General features: G+C 48.7%; 1 protein-coding gene across 3 annotated transcripts in view; it reads right to left on the bottom strand.

The window, feature by feature from the left end:
- The window catches only part of TATDN3 (TatD DNase domain containing 3), a 36,171-nt gene extending 19,214 nt beyond the window's left edge, over positions 1-16,957 (bottom strand). The window contains exons 1-9 of one of the 3 annotated variants that reach the window (XM_063919053.1): positions 16,788-16,956; positions 15,525-15,557; positions 14,292-14,365; positions 12,748-12,826; positions 6,104-6,166; positions 5,481-5,590; positions 4,301-4,356; positions 3,719-3,831; positions 1,715-1,795 (exon numbers count right to left, since the gene is read on the bottom strand). In XM_063919053.1, coding sequence (XP_063775123.1) covers positions 1,715-1,795; positions 3,719-3,831; positions 4,301-4,356; positions 5,481-5,590; positions 6,104-6,166; positions 12,748-12,826; positions 14,292-14,365; positions 15,525-15,557; positions 16,788-16,955 — 777 coding nt within the window. In that variant the 5' untranslated portion in view covers position 16,956. Of the gene's footprint in view, positions 1-1,714; positions 1,796-3,718; positions 3,832-4,300; positions 4,357-5,480; positions 5,591-6,103; positions 6,167-12,747; positions 12,827-14,291; positions 14,366-15,524; positions 15,558-16,787 lie in introns of all 3 variants that reach the window. The other 2 variants (XM_063919054.1, XM_063919055.1) reach the window with 2 other exon arrangements.
- Positions 16,958-17,068: the final 111 nt, after the last annotated feature.

Below are 17,068 nucleotides of genomic sequence, written 5' to 3'. Positions count from 1 at the left end.
GATAGAGAAGCACCTCCCTCCTGCATGCTTAGATAGAGAAGCACCTCCCTCCTGCATGCTTAGATAGAGAAGCACCTCCCTCCTGCATGCTTAGAGAAACACTCCCTCCTGCATGCTTAGATAGAGAAGCACCTCCCTCCTGCACGCTTAGATAGAGAAGCACTCTCTCCTGCATGCTTAGAGAAGCACCTCCCTCCTGCATGCTTAGATAGAGAAGCACCTCCCTCCTGCATGCTTAGAAAAGCACCTCCCTCCTGCATGCTTAGAGAAGCACCTCCCTCCTGCATGCTTAGAGAAGCACCTCCCTCCTGCATGCTTAGAGAAGCACCTCCCTCCTGCATGCTTAAATAGAGAAGCACCTCCATCCTGCAAGCTCAGATAGAGAAGCACCTCCCTCCTGCATGCTTAGATAGAGAAGCACCTCCCTCCTGCACGCTTAGAGAAGCACTCCCTCCTGCATGCTTAGAGAAGCACCTCCCTCCTGCATGCTTAGAGAAGCACCTTCCTCCTGCATTCTTAGATAGAGAAGCACCTCCCTCCTGCATGCTTAAAAAGAGAAGCACCTCTGTCCTGCACGCTCAGATAGAGAAGCACCTCCCTCCTGCATGCTTAGAGAAGCACCTCCCTCCTGCACGTTCAGATAGAGAAGCACCTCCCTCCTGCACGCTTAGATAGAGAAGCACTCTCTCCTGCATACTTAGAGAAGCACTCCCTCCTGCATGCTTAGAGAAGCACCTCCCTTCTGCATGCTTAGATAGAGAAGCACCTTCCTCCTGCATGCTTAGAGAAGCACCTCCGTCCTGCACGCTCAGATAGAGAAGCACCTCCCTCCTGCATGCTTAGATAGAGAAGCACCTCCCTCCTGCACGCTTAGAGAAGCACTCCCTCCTGCATGCTTAGAGAAGCACCTCCCTCCTGCATGCTTAGAGAAGCACCTTCCTCCTGCATTCTTAGATAGAGAAGCACCTCCCTCCTGCATGCTTAAAAAGAGAAGCACCTCTGTCCTGCACGCTCAGATAGAGAAGCACCTCCCTCTTGCATGCTTAGAGAAGCACCTCCCTCCTGCACGCTCAGATAGAGAAGCACCTCCCTCCTGCATGCTTAGATAGAGAAGCACCTCCCTCCTGCACGCTTAGATTGAGAAGCACTCCCTGCTAGCATGGCAGGTGACAGGGGGCATGGGGGACATACTGTATTTAGGAAAGTATAAACACTTCAGTTATCTCTGGTATATTATTCGGCTCAGTAATCCACAGCATTTAATATGTATCACTGTGAAATAAAGGAACGCTCCAGGGCAAAATGCAATATTACACCAAACTCCAAACGCACCAGGGGCACATTAGGATCCAAATGGCATAAATTATGATAGATTCCTTGTTTGTATTTAACATGCAGGGACATATGAAAACAGCACCTCTCAGATGTGGGACTCTCCTCTATATCCAAACCCATGAGCTCAAGAAGACATCCCTCATTTCCACCATAGATTTCTGTATAGACGCACTGGGTCACCCCCCTACTGCCTTGCTATAAGACTGACAGGAGTAGAGAAGAGGAGTCTGGGAGAAGAGGACAAGGGCATACAGCTAAACGGTGCAAACCCGCCTATGGAAAACTTGTGCAAGCCTCATAAATAGGTGTACACGTATTTCCCAATAGCTATAACAGACTGATATAACGGGAAATAGAAATCAGAATACAGTCACCGCACCTGCTTCTCTGGTCCCAAAGCTGGGGAGTCCGTTTCCAGGCACATGTTGTCTAGAGGAAGCTGCTTCACTAGTTTCTGCTTCTTAAACAAAAAGAGAATGAATCAGATATTTGATTTGTAGGAAATTGAAAACACCACCTGGTTTCATTTCATTTTGGTTGGAGTTCACTTAAGATAAAATACAGAGTTCTCCTGACCCCAAAATACGCCACCCAGAGGCTCCCACGGTCCCTGCCCTTTATCCGTGGATTTCTCATTCAGCTGCGCGCTGGGAGTGCAGCGCCGGACAGTTCGGCGAGGGCGGGGAATTGTCACACAGAAGTTACCGTGTATATGGCTATGTTAGTGAACTCCACCCAGACAACTTCAAATTAAATTGTTATTTGTACGGAACGGGACAGAGAGGGTCATTCCGAGTTGATCGCTCGCTGCCGATTATCACAGCGCAGCGATCAGGTAAAAAAACAGCAAAACTGCGCATGTGTATGCACCGCAATGCACAGGCGCGTCGTACGGGTACAAAGCGGATCGTTGCTGAGCGGTGGATTTAACGAAGAATCCATTCGCACAGCCGGTCGCAAGGAGATTGACAGGAAGAGGGCGTTTGTGGGTGGCAACTGACCGTTTTCTGGGAGTGTTTGGAAAAACGCAGGCGTGTCCAGGCGTTTGCAGGGCGGGTGTCTGACGTTAATTCTGGCACCAAAAAGACTGAAGTGATCGCAGCGGCTGAGTAAGTCCAGAGCTACTCAGAAACTGCACAAAATGTGTTTGCAGGCGCTCGGCTGCACATGCGTTCGCACACTTGCAAAGCGAAAATACACTCCCCCGTGGGCGGTGACTATGCGTCTGCACGGCTGCAAAAAGTAGCTAGCGAGCGATCAACTCGGAATGACCCCCAGAGTGAGAGGTAATGGGCAGTTGTCTGCAATTGGTCCATACCACACTGGACGAGGCCAAACGCTGACATTTGGCTCATTAGAAGTAGAGATGGATTAGTTAGATGTTTGCTGCCCATTGGTTAGAGTTAGATGTGGGTGGGTTATATTGTTTCTGTGCAGGGTAAATACTGGCTGCTTTATTTTTACACTGCAATTTAGATTTCAGTTTGAACACACCCCACCCAAATCTAACTCTCTCTGCACATGTTACATCTGCCCCCCACCTGCAGTGCACATGGTTTTGCCCATCTGCTAACAAATTTGCTGCTACGATCAGGTCTGAATTAGGTCCTAAGATGCCACAAAGTGTCAGTAAAATAATGCAGAATATTTTTTAGCAAAGTGAATGCTACGCGGAGCGACGTCAATAGTGAAAGGGCCATTTGGTGCATTGCGGTAAATATATTTCCGGCTCACAAATGCACATTTATAAACACTACTTCAGTTGTAACCTGCCCTCAGCATAACACTCATTTACATCAAAGATGTCTTTGGTGTCCCGTAGACATTAGGGCAAGCTATAGATTAGAGGATGAGGATAATGGGTGTTATAGCTATATAATAATTCTCTAATGTCTGTCCCATCTCTAACATGCCGGCATACTGAGAATCGAGATGTGCGCCGTCCCTCCAGCGGCTTCCAATGCTAGTCAGACGGAACAGACCAAGGAGAGGAGGACCCACCAATCACCAGGAACAAGGGTGAGTACGGGGGCAAAATGGAGCAGAGGAAGACACGGGATGGAACGGAACTGGAGTGGATGGTGGGCAGAGCGGGACCTTTTACTAGTTTACGCAACAAATATCTAAAATGAATTCACAACTTGCTCAGAGCCACTGGCGGGGGCCAACCTGAGCCATACCCCAGCCCCGCAACTTACAGAGTGGCTCGCTAGAGGTAGCACGGCTGGGTTACTGCTCACGCATAGGTCGCTCCTGCCGGGCAACAAGCTCACGTTCCAATATGGCCAGATATGGCAATGGTGAAATGAGATGACAGGGCAGGGCGGGATGGGAAACAGTTCAGGAGCCTGTTTTTGGTGTCACAAACCTTACTACACATTACCTGCTCACTCCGGATAATGGAGGGAGGGATGGAGAAGTAGAAGCCGGCTTTAACACCTTCCATGGCCACTGAGGGCTTCCCATCAAACGCGTGGAGGAGCACATTTCCAGCACCTAGAAAACACAATAATAAAGTACATCGTTCACCACAGACTGGAGACAACCATTTTGTGGGTTAAGCCAATATATAAGAAAAGGCAACTTATCGAGTCACAATAAACTGCTGCACTGACTGAGGCATGTTGTGAAGCCCAGTGAAAGCCGCCACTTTGTGAAACAGTGAAAGCAGCCATTTTGTAAAAGGAAACGGTATGTTAATGACCTAGTGACATCATGGTGCCTCAGTAAGCCCAAAAGAACGGCTCTGTCTGTATTCGTTATAAGGTGCCGCTGTGATGTCACTGGTTTCTCCTGTATTGGCGGGTTGTTTGTTACAAAACACGGAATCAGTGAACAAAATGGCTGCTTTGACATGACGTCTTCATTTAAGACCAGATGGTACAACGTAGTCTGTAAATTTAAATTACTGTGAATAATAATCCTCAGATAATACCCAAAACAGGGATGAATTAGAAAATTATACCCTGTTCTTTCAACAGGTTGATAGTTGGTCTTCCAGCTGAGCGGGAATGAACATTTCTGGTAGGGAGAAAAGAAATGAATAATAGTGATAAAAATAATAATAATAATAATAATAATAATAATAATAATAATAATAGTAGTAGTAGTAATGTACAAATACTGTAAAAGGGGGTCATTGCCATTGAAACGTTAAACATGAGTGAACAACATAAACTTGCTGTAACCTGTAGCAACCAGTCAGAGATCAGATTGGATCAGCTTAGTGCAATAAATTTACCCTTGAACATGATTGCCCCCAATTGTAAAACGCAATGGTATATGCAGGCGCTATATAAGTACATGAGGTGTAATTCAGATCTGATCGCAGCAGCAAATTTGTTAGCAATTGGGAAAAACCATGTGCACTGCAGGGGGGGCAGACATAACATGTGCAGAGAGAGTTAGATTTGGGTGGGTTATTTTGTTTCTGTGCAGGGTAAATACTGGCTGCTTTATTGTTACACTGCAATTTAGATTTCAGTTTGAACTCACCCCACCCAAATCTAACTCTCTCTGCACATGTTACATCTGCCCCCCCTGCAGTGCACATGGTTTTGCCCATTAGCTAACAAATTTGCTGCTGCGATCAGATCTGAATTAGGCCCTTGGTAATAAATAATAAAATCACAAGCCAAAGCCAGGCTTACTCTAATTTATAACAGACTAGGGAGGCAAAATAAGGGCGTAATGATGGAAAATCTGTTAGTAAGATTGAGTGGTTTTAAGAATAAAACGCATTGTAGATTACACAGAGCCTGTCACCATATCCTTTGTGCGCGATACAATGACACCGCAGGAGAGCTGTGATGTGCAGAGGTAGTTGGCTTGGGAGCTAGCACTCTACTATAAGAGCCAGACTAATCTTGCAGGGGTCACTCCCTCTAGGTCTTACAGCTTTTATGGATGCCGGGAGAGAGCATAGCCCAGTGACTGAGTTATTCTCCTTGCTGTATAGAGCACATGACACTACTGTATGTAGTAACGCAACAGAATAACATAACTGGATCTGCTGACGGGCGCTCTGTTACACTGCCGCACTCAGAGTGGATGGGATAGGACCCGGCAGGGAGCACGACTGTATCATTATACGTCACCATAGCCGTCTGCACGTTACATGACCGATACTGAGCCCAGGGTCTTACAATGGCAGGTCAAGCTGTTTGGCCAGTTGTATCTGTCTGATGAACACTTGTCGCTGCTCTTCCTTCTGCTCCTCCGTGCTCGCTATCCGTGGAGTAAAATCCAGCCCAACCTACGGGGAGAAAAACCCAATATTACCCCTAATCACTAAAGCAGTGTCCATTATTGTCCACGATTAACCACAAAGACGCTTCATACCAATCCCCTACACATCACAGAGGTTATAGCTAACAATTAAACCGCCAAGTCCCGACCGCCGCCACCCTGCCAGGCTTCACTACCGCTAAATCCGCAAATGTTAAAGGTAAAGGTATGAATTATGTGATTATCAGGGGATGAAACAGGTCAGTCAGAGTTACACCTCAATGAAATAACCCACTGGACGTGGCAGCAGATTAATAGCCGTCTCCGAGCCCCGGATCTGAGACATGAGAGAGACATCTGTAAGTCTCAGCGCACACTTCCAGGAGTCTACCCTGCGTCTTCTCAGTGTGCGCTGGGGCCATGCTTGTGCAGAACATACAGATTAATGCTGTGCTAACAAGGTAACACTATTAATGCCTTCACAACTCAGCAACATGTAATAGGGGGGACGATGCGACACTACAGATGAGGCATTCAGTACCTCGCCAATAGCCACCAACTCTTTCTTGTAGCGTTCAATCAGGGGCAAAGCATCTTCTAAGTCCTGTGAAATACAACAAGTCTCCGTTACCAGATCACTATAGATGGTTTGCATTTACCATTAATAATAAGAATTTACTTACCGATAATTCTATTTCTCATAGTCCGTAGTGGATGCTGGGACTTCCGTAAGGACCATGGGGAATAGCGGCTCCGCAGGAGACTGGGCACAAAAGTAAAAGCTTTAGACTAGCTGGTGTGCACTGGCTCCTCCCCCTATGACCCTCCTCCAAGCCTCAGTTAGGATACTGTGCCCGGACGAGCGTACATAATAAGGAAGGATTTTGAATCCCGGGTAAGACTCATACCAGCCACACCAATCACACCGTACAACCTGTGATCTGAACCCAGTTAACAGTATGATAAACGTAGGAGCCTCTGAAAAGATGGCTCACAACAATAAACAACCCGATTTTTTTGTAACAATAACTATATACAAGTATTGCAGACAATCCGCACTTGGGATGGGCGCACAGCATCCACTACGGACTATGAGAAATAGAATTATCGGTAAGTAAATTCTTATTTTCTCTGACGTCCTAGTGGATGCTGGGACTTCCGTAAGGACCATGGGGATTATACCAAAGCTCCCAAACGGGCGGGAGAGTGCGGATGACTCTGCAGCACCGAATGAGAGAACTCCAGGTCCTCCTCAGCCAGGGTATCGAATTTGTAAAATTTTGCAAACGTGTTTGCCCCTGACCAAGTAGCTGCTCGGCAAAGTTGAAAAGCCGAGACCCCTCGGGCAGCCGCCCAAGATGAGCCCACTTTCCTTGTGGAATGGGCTTTAACAGATTTTGGCTGTGGCAGGCCTGCCACAGAATGTGCAAGCTGAATTGTACTACAAATCCAACGAGCAATCGTCTGCTTAGAAGCAGGAGCACCCAGCTTGTTGGGTGCATACAGGATAAACAGCGAGTCAGATTTTCTGACTCCAGCCGTCCTGGATATTTTCAGGGCCCTGACTACGTCCAACAACTTGGAGTCCTCCAAGTCCCTAGTAGCCGCAGGCACCACAATAGGTTGGTTCATGTGAAACGCTGAAACCACCTTAGGGAGAAATTGAGGACGAGTCCTCAATTCTGCCCTGTCTGAATGAAAAATTAGGTAAGGGCTTTTATATGACAAAGCCGCCAATTCTGAGACACGCCTGGCTGACGCCAGAGCTAACAGCATGACCACCTTCCATGTGAGATATCTTAATTCCACAGTGGTGAGTGATTCAAACCAATGTGATTTTAGGAACCCTAAAACTACATTGAGATCCCAAGGTGCCACTGGTGGCACAAAAGGAGGCTGTATATGCAGTACCCCCTTGACAAACGTCTGAACTTCAGGCACTGAAGCCAGTTCTTTCTGGAATGCCTTTTTCCATCAGGATCCGGCGTTCAACCGCCATGCCGTCAAACGCAGCCGCGGTAAGTCTTGGAACAGACAAGGTCCCTGCTGGAGCAGGTCCTTTCTTAGAGGTAGAGGCCACGGGTCCTCCGTGAGCATCTCTTGCAGTTCCGGGTACCAAGTTCTTCTTGGCCAATCTGGAGCCACGAGTATAGTCCTTACTCCTCTCCTTCTTATGATTCTCAGTACTTTGGGTATGAGAGGCAGAGGAGGGAACACATACACCGACTGGTACACCCACGGTGTTACCAGAGCGTCCACCGCTATTGCCTGAGGGTCCCTTGACCTGCCGCAATATCTGTCCAGTTTTTTGTTGAGACGGGACGCCATCATGTCCACCTTTGGTTTTTCCCAACGGTTTACAATCACTTGGAAGACTTCTGGGTGAAGTTCCCACTCCCCCGGGTGGAGGTCGTGTCTGCTGAGGAAGTCTGCTTCCCAGTTGTCCACTCCCGGAATGAACACTGCTGACAGTGCCACCACATGATTTTCCGCCCAGCGGAGAATCCTTGCAGCTTCTGCCATTGCCCTCCTGCTTCTTGTGCCGCCCTGTCTGTTGACGTGGGCGACTGCCGTGATGTTGTCCGATTGGATCAATACCGACTGACCCTGAAGCAGAGGCCTTGCTTCACTTAGGGCATTGTAAATGGCCCTTAGTTCCAGAATATTTATGTGAAGAGATGTTTCCATGCTTGACCACAAGCCCTGGAAATTTCTTCCCTGTGTGACTGCTCCCCAGCCTCTCAGACTGGCATCCGTGGTCACCAGCATCCAATCCTGAATGCCGAATCTGCGGCCCTCTAGAAGATGAGCACTCTGTAACCACCACAGGAGAGACACCCTTGTCCTTGGAGATAGGGTTATCCGCTGATGCATCTGAAGATGCGATCCGGACCATTTGTCCAGCAGATCCCACTGAAAAGTTCTTGCATGGAATCTTCCGAATGGAATTGCTTCGTAAGAAGCCACCATTTTTCCCAGGACTCTCGTGCACTGATGCACTGACACTTGGCCTGGTTTTAGGAGGTTCCTGACTAGCTCGGATAACTCCCTGGCCTTCTCCTCCGGGAGAAACACCTTTTTCTGGACTGTGTCCAGAATCATCCCCAGGAACAGTAGACGTGTTGTTGGAATCAGCTGTGATTTTGGGATATTTAGAATCCACCCGTGCTGGTGGATACCTGAGACAGTGCTACTCCGAACTCTAACTGTTTCCTGGATCTTGCCCTTATCAGGAGATCGTCCAAGTAAGGGATAATTAAGATGCCTTTTCTTCGAAGAAGAATCATCATTTCGGCCATTACCTTGGTAAAGACCCGGGGTGCCGTGGACAATCCAAACGGCAGCGTCTGAAACTGATAGACAGTTTTGAACCACAAACCTGAGGTACCCCTGGTGAGAAGGGAAGATTGGGACATGGAGATAAGCATCTTTGATGTCCAGAGATACCATATAGTCCCCTTCTTCCAGGTTCGCTATCACTGCTCTGAGTGATTCCATCTTGAATTTGAACCTTTTTATGTAAGTGTTCAAGGATTTTAGATTTAAAATTGGTCTCATCGAGCCGTCCGGCTTCGGTACCACAAACAGCGTGGAATAATACCCCTTTCCCTGTTGTAGGAGGGGTACCTTGATTATCACCTGCTGGGAATACAGCTTGTGAATAGCTTCCAATACTGCCTCCCTGTCGGAGGGAGACGTTGGAAGAGCAGACTTCAGGAATCGGCGAGGGGGAGATGTCTCGAATTCCAATTTGTACCCTTGTGATACTACCTGCAGGATCCAGGGGTCCACTTGCGAGTGAGCCCACTGCGCGTTGAAATTTTTGAGACGGGCCCCCACCGTGCCTGAGTCCGCTTGTAAAGCCCCAGCGTCATGCTGAAGACTTGGCAGAAGCGGGGGAGGGCTTCTGTTCCTGGGAAGAGGCTGCCTGGTGCAGTCTTTTTCCCCTTCCTCTGCCCCGGGGCAGAAATGAGTGGCCTTTTGCCCGCTTGTTCTTATAGGAACGAAAGGACTGAGTTTGAAAAGACGGTGTCTTTTTCTGCTGAGAGGTGACCTGGGGTAAAAAGGTGGACTTTCCAGCCGTTGCCGTGGCCACCAGGTCTGATAGACCGACCCCAAATAACTCATCCCCTTTATACGGCAATACTTCCATATGTCGTTTGGAATCTGCATCACCTGACCACTGTCGCGTCCATAACGCCCTTCTGGCAGAAATGGACATCGCACTCACTCTTGATGCCAGGGTGCAAATATCCCTCTGTGCATCTCGCATATATAGTAATGCATCCTTTAAATGCTCTATAGTTAATAAAATACTGTCCCTATCCAGGGTATCAATATTTTCAGTCAGGGAATCCGACCAAGCCACTCCAGCACTGCACATCCAGGCTGAGGCGATTGCTGGTCGCAGTATAACACCAGTATGTGTGTATATACCTTTTAGGATATTTTCCAGCCTTCTATCAGCTGGTTCCTTGAGGGCGGCCGTATCAGGAGACGGTAACGCCACTTGTTTTGATAAGCGTGTGAGCGCCTTATCTACCCTTGGGGGTGTTTCCCAACGTGCCCTAACCTCTGGCGGGAAAGGGTATAGTGCCAATAATTTGTTAGAAATCAGCAGTTTTTTATCGGGGGAAACCCACGCTTTATCACACACCTCATTTAATTCCTCTGATTCAGGAAAAACTACTGGTAGTTTTTTCACACCCCACATAATACCCTTTTTTGTGGTACTTGTAGTGTCAGAAATGTTCAATGCCTCCTTCATTGCCGTGATCATGTAACGTGTGACCCTACTGGACATTACGTTTGTCTCCTCACCGTCGACACTGGATTCAGTATCCGTGTCTGGGTCTGTGTCGACCATCTGAGGTAACGGGCGTTTTAGCGCCCCTGACGGTGTCTGAGACGCCTGAACAGGCACTAACTGATTTGCCGGCTGTCTCATGTCGTCAACAGTTTTTTGCAAAGTGCTGACATTGTCACGTAATTCTTTAAATACGACCATCCAGTCAGGTGTCGACTCCCTAGGGGGTGACATCACTAACACAGGCAATTGCTCTGCTTCCACATCATTTTCCTCCTCATACATGTCGACACAATCGTACCGACACCCAGCACACACACAGGGAATGCTCTGATAGAGGACAGGACCCCACTAGCCCTTTGGGGAGACAGAGGGAGAGTTTGCCAGCACACACCAGAGCGCTATATATATACAGGGATAACCTTATATAAGTGTTACTCCCTGTTATAGCTGCTGTATTTATATATTAGCTGCCAATAGTGCCCCCCCTCTCTGTTTTACCCTGTTTCTGTAGTGCAGGACTGCAGGGGAGAGTCAGGGAGCCGTCCTTCCAGCGGAGCTGTGAAAGAAAATGGCGCTTGTGTGCTGAGGAGAAAGGCTCCGCCCCCTTCACGGCGGCCTTTTCTCCCGCTTTTTTCAGGAAAACTGGCAAGGGTTAAATGCATCCATATAGCCCAGGAGCTATATGTGATGCATTTCTTTAGCCATATAAGGTTTTTACAGTGTTTTATTGCGTCTCAGGGCGCTCCCCCCCAGCGCCCTGCACCCTCAGTGACCGGAGTGTGAAGTGTGCTGAGAGCAATGGCGCACAGCTGCAGTGCTGTGCGTTACCTTATTTGAAGACAGGAACGTCTTCTGCCGCCGATTTCTCCGGACCTCTTCGCTCTTCTGGCTCTGTAAGGGGGCCGGCGGCGCGGCTCCGGGACCCATCCAGGCTGAACCTGTGATCGTCCCTCTGGAGCTAATGTCCAGTAGCCAAGAAGCCCAATCCACTCTGCACGCAGGTGAGTTCGCTTCTTCTCCCCTTAGTCCCACGATGCAGTGAGCCTGTTGCCAGCAGGACTCACTGAAAATAAAAAACCTATTTAAACTTTTACTTCTAAGCAGCTCAGGAGAGCCACCTAGCATGCACCCTTCTCGTTCGGGCACAAAAATCTAACTGAGGCTTGGAGGAGGGTCATAGGGGGAGGAGCCAGTGCACACCAGCTAGTCTAAAGCTTTTACTTTTGTGCCCAGTCTCCCGCGGAGCCGCTATTCCCCATGGTCCTTACGGAAGTCCCAGCATCCACTAGGACGTCAGAGAAATATAAGTTACGTAAGCTGCAATAATGACCTGGATGCCCAATACTCCTACTGAAGTTCAGAGGATCATTATTAAACATTAGCAAGACAAGTGGGACAATGGTCTAAGCCTATGTGCCGTCCTCTGCCAACACCACCGACGAGCCTCAATGAGGGCTACTTCCTGACCTCACCCAATTGGCTTTCTGCTTGTGGGTCACACAGGATACGCTCCTGCCGCTATACCCCGCTGCTGCCTGCGGCCGCCATCAGATGTTAAAACCCTTCAACAGAGCTTCCATTTGTGATGGCGGCTTTGGGTGAGGTTATTCTGTACAACTAAACAGACAGGCGGCATTCGTTTCAATACTGGATCAGCACGCAGCACAGATGCAGTTTGGGGGCTCAGTCACATAAGGGGGGAACATCCTGAAGAGATAAAGGGAGTCATCCAATTAGTCGTGGACATTTTTCAGACACACATTACCCCCTTCGTTTTGTCCGCCAAAATGTTTGTGTTTTTGCAAAAACACATAGGATCCGCGAAAAGTCATGGATCTGTGTTTTGGCGCCCGCGATCATGGGGAAAAAGGCTACTTATTGCGGATTTGGTTTTGCCTACCTCCGTGCTGTCATCGGGGCTAATTGGATAGCCCCAGGCGAGATAGTTAGCTGCAGTCATTTACCGCAGATAGTAGGATATTGCCCAAATTGGTAATGTTATCCAAATCAACCAATCAGCTTGTAGCAACCATTTATCTAGCACCTTCTATAAAATGGCAGAAGCAATTGGATGCTATGGGCAACCTTCTACACTTTTTCTCTTCAGGTTAACGATACATCTCCATCATAGAAAAATGCAACGGTGAGAACAAGCCCATAAGGAACAATTTGTCCAATGTTTAATGCATTAATGCGAGATTAATCGAGAATAAATGTGAAGGAGCCTAAGTCAATGCAAAAAGCAGGGATACAAAAATAAAATATAAGCGCACCACTGAAGATATTTGAGGCTCCCGTTGATAACCCTGCTGAGTATCGCTGTTACCCTGTAGTGAGAGAGGATATGGCTGGTGACTGAGACGACGAGGTCTTACCTGAAGAGTTGCGCTGCGCTGTTGTTCTGTGCCTTGGACAGGGTGCACTCCTAAACACGGGAACACCAGCCCTGGAAACCTGCGATCGGTCATGTATCTTTGGTTAAGCCGTTGACGAACTCAGAAAAGCACAATGATGTTATTTCTCAGACACAGACTACAGCTAGTTATCAGAGAAAGGGTCAGTACTGAAGAGCAGAAAATAACAACAGGATCTTTTCAACTGTGCTGGAATAGAGGTGGTCATTCTGAGTTGATAGCTCGCTAGCAGTTTTTAGCAGGCGTGCAAACGCTATGCCGCTGCCCACTGGGAGTGTATTTTAGCTTAGCAGAAGTGCGAACGAAAGGATCGCAGAGCGGCTACAAAGTTTTTTTGTGCAGTTTTAGAGTAGCTCAAAACCTACTCAGCGCTTGCGATCACTTCAGACTGTTCAGTTCCTGTTTTGGCGTCACAAACACGCCCTGCGTTCGCCCAGCCACACGTGCGATTTTTCAGGCATGCCTGCGTTTTTCCAAACACTCCCTGAAAACGGTCAGTTGACACCCAGAAACGCCCTCTTCCTGTCAATCACTCTGCGGCCAGCAGTGCGACTGAAAAGCATCGCTAGACCCTGTGTGAAACTACAACGTTCGTTGTAATAGTACATCGCGCGTGCGCATTGCGCCGCATGCGCAGAAGTGCCGTTTGGTTTTTGCACAGCAAACAAATGCAGCTAGCGATCAACTCGGAATGAGCACCAGAGACCTAGCTACAAAGTGCCACAAACTGATCCACTTATTGCAGCCACAGAAAGACACTGCATAACCCGGTATCTATACAGTATGAAACTGCCCACACACACAGAAGATGATGATTGGTGAGGACACATGACCAGAAAACTGACCCATCTTGAAATCCTGAAGAGGATGTTAGGAGAAGCTCTGATTGGACAGTTCTGGTAACACGGATTAGTGGACAGCAGCGGCCAATCACCAGTCAGAGCACTCGTCACCGCACCAGATGGCTTCGGGTACGGATTCATGAACAGTTCCAATTACTGAACAGTGTCAGTGCTGGGACCATATAGTGGGGTGGGGGTTATCCGGGACTCTGTGACTGGCCACAGCTATCCAGCAATCAGAGGGCATAATTAACATGTAGCCTCTGACGGAGATCCTGGCCTCCTCACTCCCCCAAAACAAAGTCAGCACGCCTCTGTTTTAGGAAACTGAGGCCGTCGCCGCCCCCCAAACGACTGCAGACTGCCAATCACTTGACGTCTGCAGCCGTTCTGCTTCCTAGGATACAGGACCTGTACTGTACATGCATAGTACTGATCCGTCAAATGCGCAATGTACTGACCATCGGTACTTTGCTGCATGGGAAGCAGGGACGTCAGGACCAGTGTGCCTGGGGCTGTGGCTTGATATTTAAATCAACTTGGAACCTGGTTTCTGACCCAGTGGGAAATCACATGGGTGCTTCTGTGTACTTTACATAGGGAGACATATACTTTACATGCACATGTACTGGAGCCTTCCCTGACTCCACACACTCCGCTTACCTCCGAGAAAGAAGCATTAATCTGTCAAACTCTGCCGAGTGCTCTGCAACCGCCACCAACGCCTGGACCCCGGCCTGGAATTGGGAAACAAATGACGGGGAGGCGGGGGGGAAAAGGGGGGGGGGGGGGGGGAAGGGTCAGAAAGAATTATTAGCTGGAATACAGGCTGTTAACATATGAAAGCACAATGTAACACTGCACCTGTCTGGATAAAAGCTCTGTAACCATGGGAATTTAGCACATCTACGATCAGTTTCTCTGACATGCGGGTGGGGGGACGCCCAGCACAGGGATAGTCCGCCCGCAGGTCAGGCTCTGCCCCCCCCCCTAACAAGTAGCTCCCTGCCAGCGCAGCTCCTGCACGCTGTCAGGGGGCTAACCGCGGCAGGGGGGCAGGGGGCTAACTGTGCGATCAATCAGGCAGAGGCGATCGCATAGTAATTCAGACTGGGATTGCTGCTGCTGCAGCGATGAAGTCTGAATTACCCCCTATGTACACACACACATTATGGGGGATATTCAATTTGCCTCCGAAGAGACATTGGGGTCGATTCTATTCGGCAACTAATGAATAGCGCCGGGAATTAGCTCCCGACGCTATTCAATTCAGCAACTAATTACCTGCAATTGTCGGGAATTCTTCTCTCACCCCCGGGGGACGAGAGTAGAAAGCAGACAAAAGTGCTGCCTCGCGGCCGGCGCGAGGCTGATTCTGTCGGGAATCAGCCTCGCGCCGAGGAGTTAAGTCGGAGAATGCCCGTTCTCCCGACAATTCAACCTGTTTTGTCGGCGAGAACGGGCCATCGCCGACGTAACTAGTTGCTGAATTGAATAGCGTCGGGAGCTAATTCCCGGCGCTATTCATTAGTTGCCGAATAGAATCGACCCAATTGGGAGTAAAAACCCCCGATGTTTCTTTGGGTGCTGCGGTCGGGCTATTTAATTAGCTCGGCCGGTAACGAGTGCAGTTACACCCGTAAACACACAGGTTCAGTGAAACCTGTGTGTTTTTGGGTGAAATAGCCCCATTTTCGGGTGAAAACGGGGCTGTTATTGGGCACTTTGCTTCGTCTGCCGGAGGCAGGCGAAGCAAAATCCCAGATAAGCCGCGGCACGCGCCGGCTTATCGGGGCTAATTAGATAGCCCCCGGCGGCGACACTTTACACCCGCAATCGTTGCGGGCAAATTGAATATCTCCCTATATCTGTACACACATAGATTACAGCACTTACTGCCTTTGCTTCTTCTAGAACGGTATCGATGTCCTGCGAAATACAAAATAAGCACAATAAATATATTTTTCTGTTACCTGTGGAGAATACGTTGTCAGCACCTGATGCGCGGTGAAGACAGCAATTGTACGAGGAGCTAGTGCTCCCATCACCGAGGCATGAGGTGCTTTGACCCCATAAAGTGCAAAAGACCAACAATTCCAAATAAATAAAAACCAGAGAAATTCTGCAGCAAAATATCCATAACTGGGTGCCCCCTCCGCTTGTCTAACAAATAAGAGGTCTATTCATGAAGCAGTGAAAAGAGCGGAGAAGTGAGCCGGTGGAGAAGTTGCCCATGGCAACCAATCAGTGTTGAGGTACCATTTCTGAAATGCATTCTATAATATCATTTGTAGCAGCTGATTGGTTACCATGGGCAATCAAGCCAGGGGAGTGCTAGGACAGGGGTCTGTAGTTATACAGCAGATAAATGGTCAGAAGCCAGCGCTGGACAATAATATGCGCTATTCACTACACCCGTCCTGCGCAGTATGAGTCTCTCCCAGCACTGAAGTTGTGGGGCCTCCTGAATTCTGCAATCTCCAGCTCATCATTTGTCCTTTTTGTTTTTTTTTTACACTGGAATTAAATTATTAAAGTTTTTTTTATACACTAGCAATATGCAGCTGTATAGCAGTGTGGAACTACAAGTCACAGCATGGTTTTAATTCATGGTACACTCACTAATGCAGGGTTTTCCAAACTCAGTCCTCAAGGCACCTAACAGTCCAGGTTTTAAGGATATCTATCCATGCTTCAGCACATGTGACACTCATTTAGATGAAATCATCTCTGCTCAACCATGGATATCCTTAAAATGTACAATGTTAGAGCGCCTAGAAGAATGATATCATTGGGACAGTGGCGGATCCAGGAGGGAGTGCGTGATCAGGGTAGACACACATAACCCCGCCTCTTTCCCGGATTGGTCACTGATTTGCGCCTCGCTGTCGGTCAGAACCGCTGCACTGATGGCTGTGGAAGGTGTAAACCATCGATGGTTTCCTGCTATCAATGTAAACCCCTGATAGGACCATCGATGATAGACCTACTGATTGCCATTCATAAAACTGTGGCAGGGCATGCTGGGATGTGCAGTACCACAGCAGCTGGAGTGTCACAGGCTGCCTACCCCTGGGTAACAGTGTGCAGAGTGGCAGGACCACATGGGGCACCTGTACAGGATGCATGTAGACAGACACAGGGCCTGAGGACTCTTACATGGCTGAAGTCAGCAGCAGAGAGGTGGCAGTGACAGTCTACAAGGGCCCCCGGGGGCCACTCCATGGTCACCCTGCTGCAGCTGGTGGTTCCTGGCTCCAGCTCAGTCACAGCTGGTTGAGATCTCACTGCGCTGGCGCAGAGCGCGAGCCTTCCCCCGGTGCGCATGCGCAGCAGCCTCGCCTGCCCATGGCTGCCATCTTGCTACCCCATTTTAAATAATCAGCAGGCTGATAACTCAGCGCACAGTGGCAGAGAACCGATCGGCTAATGAAAGCTAT

Source organism: Pseudophryne corroboree, chromosome 4 (assembly GCF_028390025.1).
Source record: "Pseudophryne corroboree isolate aPseCor3 chromosome 4, aPseCor3.hap2, whole genome shotgun sequence".
Lineage (NCBI taxonomy): Eukaryota > Metazoa > Chordata > Amphibia > Anura > Myobatrachidae > Pseudophryne > Pseudophryne corroboree.
Note: the sequence above shows the minus strand (reverse complement) of the source record. Positions and strands in the feature narration are given on the sequence as shown.